Raw genomic sequence first — 13,766 nt, forward strand, 5'->3', positions numbered from 1 at the left:
AATGCAGCCCCTCCTCACCTCCCTCCCTCCTCCGGCGTGGATTTTTTGCGATGACCTAGAGATCAAGTTCCTACGGTTGTATCCCCCCAGGGGTTTTAATGAGGGAGGCATGGTGGTGGGGGGTGGGAGGATGTTGATTCTCTAACTGTACTTTCGCTTTATCTCCTTCTGTCTCCTCTTTACATCCATCTGTTTAAATCTCCTTCAATATGGGGGGGGGTGGCATTGAAAGTATTGCCGTTTCAATGGCACTTTGTGGCAAGGACACGCGTTAGTTGCGCTCTTTCCTGGCCTCTGTGTGCAAAGAGGCCAGCCTCAAAACGACTCCTCTCCTTGACTTCCAGTTTGACGGTAGGGCCATTTTTCACACGAGACGCGTTCTGCTGTGATCCATTCCCCAAAAGAAAGCTTCTTCTTCTCTGCGCAATTATCTGCGCATCCAAGAAGGAGCAGTTAAAGAAAACGGGGAAGAGGAAAGACAAATTAAAAGAAGGAAAGATGGGAAGAGAGCAAAGATGGGGTCTCCCCCCCCCCCCGTCCGTGCACCGCCGTCTAGCAATGCAAAGAGAGAAGGCGAAAGGTCCACAATCCACTTCACCTCTACTTGGACTGAAGTTAGGAGGCTGACTCGTACAACCAGCGGCGACCATTATTTGGAGGAATAACAATCGCAGCCGTGCGACCGAGATTCGCTCTTGCAGAATCTTTTTTTTTTTAAACCAAATTATTAAAAAAAGCCTTTGGAACATTCTTATTCCTAAAGCCAAAAACAAAGGATGAGGCTTGCTAGAGAACCGAGTGGAGGTGATGTGCGAGGGGAGGCGAGGTGCTGTAGTGGGGGGAGATGTTGCTGAAATAATTCGATCTATCAGGAAATCGGAGCTGAGGGGGGGCGGTCAGGGGAAAGTCTTTGCCGGCCATAGCTCTGAATTTGCTTTCCTTTCTACTGAAGCAACCTCCGGCGTTTCGCAAGGCAACCGACAAAAAGCCACTTTCCCGGAGAGGGGGGAGGGGCTTTTTGAAGAGGGAAGTGGCTGCCCTTCACCACTTGCCGCTTTCGGAGTCGTTTTGAGGCTGGCCTCTTTGCACACAGGAGCCAGGGAAGAGCGCAACTAACGCGTGTCTTTGCCACAAAGTGTGGTTGAAACGGGAATACTTTCTATGCCACCGCCCCCCCCCCCTAATACTGAAGGCGATTTAAACAGATCGGTGTAAAGAGGAGACAGAAGCCACAACACTCTTGGGTTTTTGTTTTTCAAATATTTTTTAATCATGCAGGGGTGGGTGGGTTACCGTATGCCACTCCCCATCTCTCAGGAGGAAACAAAATTCCACCACAGCTACATTCAAGCTTTCGAGTTCTTCAGAATTCTTCATCAAGGAAAGAAGATACTAAAAAAAGTGAGTGGTTGTATATTCATGTATGTCATTTTGACTGGCTCAGATAAAAACACTGGCCCATAACGACCTTTGGATTTGGTCTACTCCCATAGCTATTGCTTTATCTGTTTAAAGGCCATCACCACTGCTTTGAAGAGTGCATAAAAAAAATCACGGTCTCCCCGTTCTTTCACCTTTATTCTCTCCTTCATACTCCTCGGTGGAACATCTGTGAAAAAAATTCAGGTGCTCAGGCACGAAAATGTGCCGCTCAAACACTATACTTTTCCGCTCACACTGAAAAAAAATTAGAGGGAACATTGGTCGCTGCTTGGAATACAGTGGTGGCGGGGGATCTAAACCGGATTGCGCCTTTGCGGTCTCTCCGAGGTAGCGGATCCAGGAGAGCTCCATGGTTCACCGAGGAACTCTGGGAGATGAAGCGCCAAAAGAGACATCTAGAGCGCCGCTGGAGGGCCAGTAAGTTTGAGTCAGACCGAGCACTGATGAGAGCCTATATCAGAGCCGATCTCGTGGCAATACGGGTGGCGAAATGTGCGCATTTTGCCACTCTTATTGCATCCGCTGAATCGCGCCCAGCCGCCTTGTTTAGAATAACCCACTCCCTCTTGAAAGGGAGGGACGCAGATGAACCTTTACAAGGTACAGATGAGGAATTTGTTCCGTTTCTAACGGATAAAGTCGCTCGGATTTGGACAGACCTGGACTCCAATTGCAAGGGGCCAGCCGAGGTACTGGGGGAAGGTCTTGAGCGGAGTTTATGGAGCTAGTTTCAACTTGTCGCTCCTGAGGAAGTGGACAAGGCCATGAGAGCGGTGAGTGCCTCCACTTGTATATTGGACCCGTGCCCCTCCTGGCTGGTCTTGACCAGCAGGGAGGTGACATGCAGCTGGATCCAGACGATAGTTAACACCTCTCTCTGGGAGGGATCCTTTCTGCTCCTCCTAAAGGATGCGGTGGTGAGACCCCTCCTGAAGAAACCTTCTCTGGATCCAGACATCTTGAGTAACTATCGTCAAGTCTCCAAACTCCCCTTCGTAGGGAAGGTTGTTGAGAAAGTGGTGGCCTTTCAACTCTGGCAGTCCTTGGATGAAACTGATTATCTGGATTCCTTTCAGTCCAGATTCAGGCCTGGCTACAGCACGGAAACTGCTTTGGTCGCGCTGATCGATGATCTCTGGAGAGCCAGGGATAGGGGTCACTCCTCTATCCTAGTGCTCCTTGACCTCTCAGTGGCCTTCAATACCATTGACCATGGTACCCTTCTGCGACGGTTGCGGGAGATGGGAGTGGGAGGCACCATTCTTTGGTGGTTCTCCTCCTACCTCTCGGACAGGTCGCAGTCGGTGTTGGTCGGAGGGCAGAGTTCGACCCCTAGGCCCCTCAATTATGGGGTGTCACAGGGTTCGGTCCTGTCCCCCCTCCTATTGAACATCTACATGAAGCCTCTGGATGAGATCATACGCCGGCATGGGATTAAATATCACCAATATGCGGATGATACACAGTTGTATCTGTCTGCCCCATGCCAACTCAGTGAAGCGGTAGAAGTAATGTGCCAGTGCCTGGAGGCTGTCAGGGTCTGGATGGGAACGAACAAGCTTGCACTCAATCCCAACAAGACTGAGTGGCTATTGATGCTCCCTCCCAAAGATTGGCTAACTATTCCATCTCTCAGTCTGGGGGGTGAAATTATACGCCCCTCAGAAAGGGTTTGCAATTTGGGAGACCTCCTGGACCCACAGCTGACTTTAGAACACCATGTATCGGCTGTGACCAGGGGGGCCTTTGCCCAGGTTCGCCTGGTGCACCAATTGCCACCCTACCTGGACCGGGAGGCCCTTCAGATAATCACTCACGCCCTCATGACCTCAAGACTGGATTACTGTAATGCGGTCTACATGGGGCTGCCCTTGAAGAGTGTTCGGAGACTTCAGCTTGTCCAGAATGCAGCCACGCGAGCGATTGTGGGTGCACCTCGGTACACCCACATTACACCTATCCTCTGCGAGCTGCACTGGCTGCCCATTGGTCTCCAGACATGCTTCAAGGTGCTAGTCGTTACTTTTAAAGCCCTACATGGTATCGGACCTGGGTACTTGAGAGACCGCCTCCTGCCAATCACCTCCCAAAGACCTAGTAGATGGTTTATGGTTTATGGTTTATTATTTATAGGCCGCCCTTTTCCCTGAGGGGACTCAGGGCGGCTTACAATTTGTGGGGAGGGGAATACAAGACAGTAAGACATAAAACAATACATAAGTAAAAATAGAACACAACATTCATTCATCATTCGGGTGGGGACGGATTACAATCTTTATCCCCAGGCCTGACGGGATAGCCAGATCTTAAGGGCTGTGCGGAAGGTCTGGACAGTGGTGAGGGTACGAATCTCCACGGGGAGATCGTTCCAAAGGGTCGGAGCTACTACTGAAAAGGCTCTCCTCCGCGTAGTTGCCAGTCGACACTGACTGGCGGATGGAACTCGGAGGAGGCCTAATCTGTGTGATCTAATAGGTCGTAAGGAGGTAATTGGCAGGAGGCGGTCTCTCAAGTACTCAGATCCACTACCATGGAGGGTTTATGGGTGGTAAGTAGCACCTTGAAGCGCACCCGGAGATCAACAGGTAGCCAGCGCAGCTCGCGGAGGATAGGTGTTATGTGGGCGAACCGTGGTGCACCCACAATCACTCGCGCGGCCGCATTCTGGACTAGCTGAAGTCGCCGGATGCTCTTCAAGGGCAGCCCCATGTAGAGCACGTTGCAGTATTCCAGCCTAGAGGTCACAAGGGCCCGAGTGACTGTTGTGAGAGCCTCCCGGTTCAGGTAGGGTCGCAACTGGCGCACCAGGCGAACCTGGGCAAATGCCCCCCTGGTCACAGCCGACAGATGGTGGTCAAAGGTCAGCTGTGGGTCCAGGAGGACTCCCAAGTTGCGAACCCTGTCTGAGGGGTGTAAAATTTGGCCCCCCAGCCTGAGTGATGGAACACTAGCCAAATTATTGGGAGGGAAACACAACAGCCACTCGGTCTTATCCGGGTTGAGTACCAGTTTGTTAGCCCTCATCCAGTCCCTAACGGCCTCGAGACCCCTTAGATCCTACAGACTAGGCCTCCTCCGAATCCCATCTGCCGGCCAGTGCCGGCTGGCAACTCCCCGGGGAGGGCCTTCTCTGTGGCTGCTCCGGCCCTCTGGAACGATTTCCCCGTTGAGATCCGGACCCTTACCACCCTTCCGGCTTTCCGCAAAGCAACTAAGACCTGGCTGTTCCAGCAGGCCTGGGGCTGTTGAATTTTCTAGCCCCATCTGAGGTTATGATTGTTGCTGTATTTTTAAATTGTTTGTCTTTTTGTTTTTATTTTGTACCCTCCTTCCCCTTCTGATTGTTAGCTGCCCTGAGTCTCTCGGGAATAGGGCAGCATACAAATTAAATAAAACCTAAAACCTAAACCTAAACCTTTTCAAACTTGTAATCAGTGAAGCTGGGCTTATATACTTTTATCCAGGTGTGTGTGTGTGTGTGTGTGTGTGTGTGTGTGTGAAAAGGCAACGTGACTCTGAATGCAATCAAACTTTTTGAATTCCTCCCCCTCCCTCTGACCCACACACGTACCTTTTCCAGCTCTTTCAGAGAGGATTTCAACTCTGTTCTTTTCTGCCATCATGAAAAGAAAAAAAAATGTAAAAGGAAAAAGGCATGAGTTGAGGTCAGGTTGAGCTAGTTGCTGCCAGAGCCTCTAAAAAGCCTCTAAAAAAACATCCTCTACGGGAGGCAGGAGAACGATGTGCCTCATCTACGTCAGGAATTTTTTGGCTTTTAGCCCTTGCTTAGGTCTGCTCGAGTGATCATAAAGTCAGACTAGATGAGGCACGTCGTTCTCCTGCCGCCTCCTGTAGAGGGCACTTTTTTAAAAAAAAAATATTGTTTTTATTACACACAAAAAAAGAAAAAAAATGAATCATCTTTCATTACATCTTGTAGAAAGCGTGTCCATTGGTACAGATACATTTTGTGCGTTTCTTCCACAATCATTACCTATATCATTCAAATTAAGTTGTACATTTTAGAATTTATGTATTTTACTATACTACATTTGATTACAGTTACTTAAACTTGTTTTTTTCTAAAATCATTTATATTTAAAGACACAATCATCTACTGGCATACTTTCAGAATCTCAATAAGTCTACCATAACTTTACATCTTTATAACATATTCTAAAAAAGAGTCAATTAGTAGGATATGTAACATTCCCTCCCTCCCCCACAACTCACAAATTAGCGCTTCTGTCCTAATTACTTTTAGCAGTACAACACACCAGTATATATCATTAAATATTATCCATCAACATTTCCTTATTATTATTGTAGTTAACTAAAAATTGTTTACTGTTCGTCTCATCTCTCCTCTGTTCAGGCCCAAAAAAGATTATACCTTTATAACCAGCTCTCAACAGAAATTTAAAATAAGATTTATAGGTCTTTTCCCTAATCCCCAAATATTAATTTATATCCAGTTTATTTTACTAATTAAGGTTATCATTTCATTGTTAATATCTTGAATAATTAGATGTTAACAAACTAAACATTTAGAATCTAAAACACTCTAAAAATGTTAACATTTCTGCTTAATAATCACCAAAAGTATCCATTAACATTTCATTAAAGTCTTCTTCTCCCTACACTTTCACACATTGGTAAAAAATCTACTTCTATAACTCCAACCCCTCAGTCTCTCACCTGTTTCCTCCTTCAGAGCCAAGACCAGGGGCTCCTGCAAGCCCTCGTGCTCCAGGTAACACTGAAAGTGGTCCCTCTCCTTGGGGTCGATCTCAATGGTGAGCTGGACATAATAGGTCCCATCTGAGTTGGGGGCCACGTTCCTATGGAGAGTCTCATACTGGCAGACCTCTCCGTCCCTCGTCCAGGTGGCCTGGATCTCCTTGGGATAGAAGCCAAAGGCCTGGCAGATGAGGATCTCCAGGCTGTCATCCACCACCTTGCGAGTCACCTTCCCCACTGGAGGATCTGCAGAATCACCTGAGATTCTTGTAATTTTTAGAGTTCCTGCTCAGGTAATTCAATAGCCGAGAAGACCTCTTTTTGGTCATCCACAATCATTGTTCCCTTTGTTCTCCTGAACCTGTGGGAGCCTCAGAGATGGAGGCATTTAAGCGGTTTAGATTTATTTTTTGAAAGGAATGCTCAGAATTTGGGTAAAGGTGCCACTTCAAAATAATTGTACTGCTTGGGGCTTGAGACAATTTTTTGCCTTCCTCCCTCCCAATGTGAATGTGTTCACGTTGTTCCAGAGGGAAATCAGGAACAGCCTCATCTTTTGGTTCAGCCCCAAATACAAGATGTTAGAATGAGTGTCTTCTGCTTTGCAGGATTTCCTCTGGGAAATCAAGCTGGATCTCGCATCATTAATGGCTTGCTCAGTTAGTTTATTAATTTTTGAAGAACATATTTTGGGGGTCATTGAAGATTCTTCTGTAATGGGATGTGTCATATTTCCAGACCATTTTCTGAGAAGGCTTTAAAAGATGGCTTGGCTATGTAGAACAGAAATATTATGGGGAGGGGAGTCCACAGAAATCTGCTCAATGGAGACCCCCTTTTGTCACTCACCGAGCCTCTGCGGAGCCTCCTTCTTGTAGGACTGGTATATCTGCAGCCACTCAATGCAGGTGTTCTCCAGGAAGATTTTTTTCCTCTGGGACCACCCTGGATGATCTTCCCACTTCTCCTTGACCTTCTGGGCCTGGGGCTGAGCTGTCACCCATCTGAGGGTCTCCATATCGAAGCTGATGAAGTCCCTCCCATCATAACCATAATGCAAAAACCCTCCTTTGCTTCCGTCTTCTTTGAGCTCACAGCTCAAATTCACCTGCCAGATGTGAAGCCCTGAAAGAGACCCAGAGGGAACGGGTGTGAATGAAAAGGGTCCAGGATTCCTCTCATGAGACACAATTATAATCTACCTCCCATCCCTCAAGGGAGAGAAAGCTGATTTCCCCTTCCCCTCTTTATCACACAAGGAGAAAAGTCTTTTAACAGAATAACAGAGTTGGAAGGGACCTTAGAGGTCTTCTAGACCAACCCCTGCCGTCAGCTCCAACGTGCACGTGTGTGCTGGTAACTGATATTCCGCCTTCCGGAGGGCCAAGGGAGGCTGTTTTCCCCTTCCCCAGGCTTCAGGAAAGCCTCCGGATGGGCAACCTGGATGTTTGTTTCCATGCATGGGGGTGGGAGTGGTCACGTGTGCATGTGCAGGGCTGGTGGTTGCATGTGCAGGAGGGTGTGGCGCATTGCATTGTGGGCGTGAGGCTATTGTGTGCATGTGCACAATTTCGACACGTGAGGACAAAAAAGGTTTGCCATCACTGCCCTATTCCATTCCAGACAGATGGTTCTCCAATCCTTTCCTAGAAACCTGCAGACATTCCACTGATTAATTGTTCTCACTGTCAGGAACTTTCTCCTTAGTTCTAGGTTGCTTTTCCCCATGATGGATTTCAATCTATTGTTTCTTTTCCTGCCTTCAGAAGCTTTGGAGAATAGTTTGACTCCCTCTTCTTTGTGGCAACCCCTGAGATATTGGAAGACTGCTATCATGTCTCCCCTAGTCCTTCTTTCTCTTAAACTAGATATACCCAGTTCCTGCAACCGTTCCTCATATGTTTTAGCCTCCAGTCCCCTAATCATCTTTGTTGCTCTTCTCTGCACTCTTTCTAGAGTCTCCACATCTTTTCTACATCATGGGGACCAAAACTGGACTCAGGATCCCAAGTCTTGTCCAATGTTCCCTCTAATTTTTTTCAGTGTGTGCGGAAAAGTATAGTGTTTGAGCAGCACATTTTCATGCCTGAGCACCTGAATTTTTTTTTAGCCATAATTGCCATCAGAGCAGATGTTGGGAGGGGGGCAAGGAGGAAAAGGGGCCCCTCCCTCTCCCTCAGACCCCCAGGAAGGCAGGGAGGGGAGGGGGAGGGAAAGGAAAGAAAATGGGAAACAAGAAAAGGAAAGGAAAAAGGAAAGGAAATAGAAAAGAAGGAAAGGAAAAAGGAAAGGAGAAAGGAAATGGAAAAGAAGGAAAGGAAAAAGAAAAGAAGGAAAGGAAAAGAGAAAGGAAAGGAAAAAGGAAAGGAAAGGAGAAAGAAAAGGAAAAGAAGGAAAGGCAAAGAGAAAGGAAAGGAAAAAGAACAGAAGTTAGAAGAAGGACAGAAAGGAAAAGGAAAGCGTGGAAAGGATTGGTACTGCTCAAAAATCAAGTCTCAAGATCCTGTGGAGTCTTGTCTTATCACTGCAGGATAAAGTGCTACACTTCACTCAGATCTGTTGATGCAGCCTGTGGTGGCTTTTTGATGGCTGCAGCTCACAGCTGGCTCATACTTACAAGACTGTCCACTAGAGCAGTGGCCCCCAACCTTTGGGGCTCCAGGAACCGGTTCCACGGAGAAAGGTTTTTCCGTGGTTTTGTGTGCTGCCTGCATCCTGCAGATGGGCTTCGCATCTTTGCCTGGTCCTCTGCAGGTCCACGGATGGGGGATGGGGGACCCTGGTCTAGGATTTTTAGATCTCTCTCACACAGTTACTGCTATTGAGCGAGGCACCATCCAGTCCAGGGTTGTCAAACTCATGTCATCATGTCACATAACATATCATGACTTTTCCCCCCTTCGCTAAACCGGGCATGGGTGTGGCCAGTGTGTGATGCATCCAGCTGATGGGCGAGTTTGACAGCCCTGATTTAATCTATTCTATACCTGGGCATTTAGTTTTTCATGCCTAAATTTTAAACCTTACTTTTCTCATCCATAAATTGGAGTTTAATGATCAGATGGTGCAATCATTCCTTTTTGGGTGGAGCCAGGCCAGGAAGAATTTCCAGGTGAAGGAGAAAATTGGGAATTTGTTTTTTTCTCCCCTCTGCAGGAAAGAAAATCTCCCCATTATGCTGCTTTCTATCACTGAAGGCTACAGGTGGCACTGCTTCTGCTCACCTCCAGTTTGATGGTTGAGTTTTGATAACTTCTCCAGGTCAATCTCAAAGACCCACTCAAGGGTCTGGAATCTTTCCTCCTCCGCCTCCTGCATCCAGGGCACCAGAGGCTCCATCTTCCCCGTGAGGCTGTCATAGTAAGCAATGGGCTGGTCATCCAAGTAGCCCCTCATGAAGGACTGAGACAGCCTCTGGCTTTGTTCTGGCTCTGGCAGGTACAAGTAGCACAGGAAGTATGTGAGGGAGCCTGGAGAAGAAGAGGGAGAAGGGCAGAATTAGGGGCTCTGAACTGCAGCTTCATTCCCTCCAACATCTGGTCATTCAGCAGTCATCCCTCCTCCCCCGCACACACAAATGGGTTGCCCTCTTTCTGCCCTGCATTTGAAGATTCACAACCTTAAATGCAAGGAGGCAGCCTCCAGCATCCCTTGGCTGACCCTGGAAACAGTTGAGAGGCCCACATCACAACCCCCTTGGCAACTGTGGGGAGTATCGGTGAGACCCAATTGGCATGGAATTGAAAAAGTAAGTTGGAGAATTGGCTACTGCCCAGAGGGGAAATGGCCCTCAGGATTTTCCAGGCCACTTTGTTGTTCAGTCAAAGTTGTGTCCAACTATTTGTAATCCCCTGGATCATAGCATGCCATGCCCCATCTCCTGTCCTCTGCTGTCTCCTGGACTTGGTCCAAACTCCTGTTCATTGTGTAGATAGCACCATCTACCAGTGACGTGCAGTCAGGAGAGCCAGGGGAGGCCTCACCACTGTCAATCATCAAAAGGAAAACAAAATGTAAACAGGAAAAGGCGAGTGCTGAGGTGAGGCTAGCTAGCTGCTGCCTCACCGTGAATGACTGCCTGTTTAAAAAAGCCTCTAAAAAAGTGCCCTCTACTATGAGGCAGGAGAACTGCATGCCTCATCTAGTCTGAATTTTTAGGCGCTGGAGCAGAGTTAAGTGAGGGTTAAAAGCTTAAAAGTCCCGAGGTAGTTGAGGCACGCAGTTCTCCTGCCTCATAGTAGAGGGTGCATTTTTTAGAGGCTTCAACTCTGTCATTCTGTTTAAAGCTGCAGCGTCGCACTCTTTCTCCGTTTCTGATGCCCCCACCCCACGGTCCCTCTTTTCCTTCAAATTTCCTTTTTTTCTTTTTTCTTTAATAAATGCAATGTTTAGGCATTCTCTCCTCTCCTGCGACACTGATTAAAGCACTTTCTTTTGCCCGTGGCAGAGCTCAGGTGGGTGAAAGAAAGTGATTTAGGCTCAGGCAGGTGAAAGAAAGTGCTTCACTGACTAAAGCACTTTCTTTCGCTCGCCTGAGCTCTGCAGCGGCACAGGTGGGCGGGCGAAAGTGCTTTAGTCAGTGGGGTGTCAGGGGAGAGGAGAGAATGCTCAGATATCAGTGCCTCACCAGCCATAAACCTCACTGCACATCACTGCCATCTACCCTTCTCCTCCTCTGGCATTCCCCTTCTCCTCTTGTCCCCAATCTTTCCCAACACCAGGGTCTTCTCCTAGGGGTCTTCTGTTCTCATTAGGTGGCCAAAGGATTTGAGCTTCAGGATCTGTCCTTCCAAAGGGAATCAGTGTTGATTTCCTCCAGGACTGTTCCAGGTAGCTGCGCCCTTTGTCCCCGGGGCAGGTGAGAGAACAGGAAGACAGAGGACAAGGAGGAAGCGGACAGAGCTGAACTCTGAACTACTCTTTTTGCTTTTAGTATTTTCTCAGAAATACAAACAGATTACAAATGAAATACTAAAAAAAAGGATTAAACCAGGGGTAAAGAAGGCAGAACATAACAGAGTTGCAAGGGACCTTGGAGGTCTTCTAGTCCAACCCACTGTTCCAGCAGGAGACCCTCTACCATTCCAGACAAATGGTTGTCCGATCTCTTCTTAAAAACCTCCAGTGTTGGAACACCCACAACTTCTGGAGGCAAGTCGTTCCACTGATTAATTGTATCAATTGTTACGAGGTTTCCTTCTGGGCAATGGGTTTGGGAGGGAAGGGAAACGGGGAGAGAGACCCAACCTAGAGCTCCCCTCACCCCCCCCCCAGGAACTCACCAGAGCAGCCCACCGGCACCAAGGTCCCCAGCGCCGCCCCCAGGAGCAAGAGGGGCGTCCAGCTCAGCGACATCGCCCACCAGCCGCGCGCCTCCTTCCAACTCCACGAAGTTCTCGGCAGACGTTCCTTGAAGTTCTTCGATCAGTCCAAAGTGCGGTGATAAAACAGCGCTTTCTCTTTCCAGGCCATGACGTGTGTTTGTTTGTGTAAGAGGCGTGACTAGCCAGACCCTGTCCACAACACGCAGCCATCGCCTTAGGATAACCTCCAGCCAAATTTTGCGCCCAAACCAGCCGGTTGTTCCTGTTGTCTGAACTCAGCCACCGCGATGCCCACTTCTTCGTTAATAGTTCTGGCGAGGTCCTCTGAACGCTCCCTCCCCACCCTCATCCACTGTTCCCTCTAAGGTGCGCGCCTGCGCGGCTGCGCACCTTGCAAGAAAGCCCCGCGCAGAGTTTCTATCTGCCGCGCAGAGAAACTCTGTAAAGGAAACATTTTGCAGGCGGCTACAACTGGATCCGGCAGTGCTGTTGCCTGTTGGAGGAGGAGGAGGCGAACCAGCCTGCCACCACCGGCCACAGCCAGCCCCGCCGCTCTTCCCGCCCCCTTCCCAGCCCCACAGTCCAGCGGACGCAGAAGAAACCAGCCCCGGCCCCCTGGGCTCCGCTGCCATCCCAGGGGAGGAAAATCGTGTTGGACCAGCAATGGCTGCAACAGTGAGGAGTTAGGAATTGGGGGATGCAAATGCCCAGCTGTCCGCAAGGCATAGAAATCCTCCCATTCCCCACAATCCTGTCAGAGCTGAAGAAGCTCTGTGCAAAAAAAACCCTTTGTTCCCATCTTGCCTGAGCTCAAAACCGCAGCCTTTAAACGAGGCTCAGCGTAACGCGGAGGAAGGAAGGCGTTTCCTTCTGGGGAAAGAGCTGGAGGCCGGGAGAAAGATCCAAACGCGGACCCTGGCTATCTCCCCCCCCCCCACCTCCTCGCTTCCAGGAACTCCCCGCAACCCCCGCCCCACAAGAGAGACATCAGCGCCGCCCCGAGGGACAGGAGGGGTCCCGGGCGCAGCGGCATCGTCTCCCCCCCCCCCGCCCGAATAGGGACTCCCAAGTTTTCTAACATTATCTGTTTCTTCTGTTTTTCAATGCAATCAGAGACAAAAATGTTATGTCTGAAATTAAAACACAAGAAGATTGGTATAACTTCAGAATATAGGAGAAATATAAGCTTATTTACTAGATATTCAGGAATAAAACGAACCTTATGAATAGCTTTCACACAGGAAAAAATATTTCAGAATGCAGAAATGAAGAAGCTGGAGACTTGCTTTGCAACATATTTTACGCGCCAATTAGGAAATTTTAATTTTAAAAAACTTAAGAGAAAAAAATACCCCTCACAATAACCCATATTCTTAGAGACTTTCATTTTGGATCTACAATACATGTCATGAAGGTGCCTTAGCACCTTGGAGCCATACAGTGGTAGGAAGGGACTGTGATAATAGCTGAATTCTATTTTAATCCACTCACACTTTATAATTCTATGCCTAATGTTAATCTTTATTTATTCTCAATAACACATTAAAACCTTTAAAATGCTTTTGTATGAAATCGTGCTAGAAAGAATCATGTGTCTCTAACAATTTTATTGAAATTATAAAACAGGCAGTGACATTTTAATAATTTGAGACACAGTTTACAGAAAGCAAAATTGATTGGGGTTATTATAATTCCCCATTTGTTACCAGAGTTTACTTCTGACAAAAAACAGGACGAAGCCCTAGGAAGGGCTATTTTACACATTCCTTGAGGGGCTTAATAGTTAAGGCGCTGGACTAGGATTTAAGAGACCTGGTTCAAAACTACCCTCAAGACACAGCCACTTTTTTTCGCAGGAAGGGGGAGTTGAGCTGGTGCTCTGCAGATTTTGATTTTAGAAAAAGAAAATAAAGGCTTCTTGGTCCACCTGGACCGGAAAGTCAAAATCCAGAAAATTAACCTTGTTTAGGAAAGTTTTGCACTGATGGAAAAATAGTGTTTTCCAGTGAAAGTTTTTTCCCTACTTTTCCTTGTTTGCTTTTTTGGCCTCTATTCCTTCTCTTCTCTCCTCTCTTCTTTCTTCCTTTTTTCTTTCCTTCCTTCCTTCCTTCTTTCTTCCTTTCCTCTTTCTCTCTCTTTCTTTTTTCTGCCTCTTTTTCTTATCCTCCCACCCTCCTCTCCCCTTTCTTTTTCTCTTTCTCCTCTTTCCTTTTTTGTCTCTCCCTCTGTCTCTGTCTCTCTCTCCCTCTCCCTTCTTTC

General features: G+C 47.9%; 1 protein-coding gene across 1 annotated transcript; it reads right to left on the reverse strand.

Annotated features, from left to right (window-relative positions):
- Positions 1–315: 315 nt before the first annotated feature.
- LOC116502563 (major histocompatibility complex class I-related gene protein-like) lies at positions 316–11,538 on the reverse strand. The gene is made up of 5 exons (XM_032208439.1): positions 11,466–11,538; positions 9,408–9,653; positions 7,033–7,308; positions 6,142–6,429; positions 316–431 (listed from the first exon to the last, which is right to left on the reverse strand). Exons 1-5 carry the CDS (start codon positions 11,536–11,538, stop codon positions 316–318), a joined length of 999 nt encoding a protein of 332 aa, XP_032064330.1.
- Positions 11,539–13,766: the final 2,228 nt, after the last annotated feature.

Source organism: Thamnophis elegans, chromosome 2, assembly GCF_009769535.1.
Source record: "Thamnophis elegans isolate rThaEle1 chromosome 2, rThaEle1.pri, whole genome shotgun sequence".
Lineage (NCBI taxonomy): Eukaryota > Metazoa > Chordata > Lepidosauria > Squamata > Colubridae > Thamnophis > Thamnophis elegans.

Excerpts from the sequence above, each read along its gene's own strand:
- LOC116502563 (XM_032208439.1), bottom strand. The coding sequence starts at position 11,538 with ATGTCGCTGAGCTGGACGCCCCTCTTGCTCCTGGGGGCGGCGCTGGGG. Across the intron at positions 7,309-9,407 it reads ACTCAACCATCAAACTGGAG|GGCTTCACATCTGGCAGGTG; the intron begins GTGAGCAGAAGC and ends GGTCTCTTTCAG. Across the intron at positions 432-6,141 it reads GGCTCTGAAGGAGGAAACAG|ATAATTGCGCAGAGAAGAAG; the intron begins GTGAGAGACTGA and ends TTGGATGCGCAG.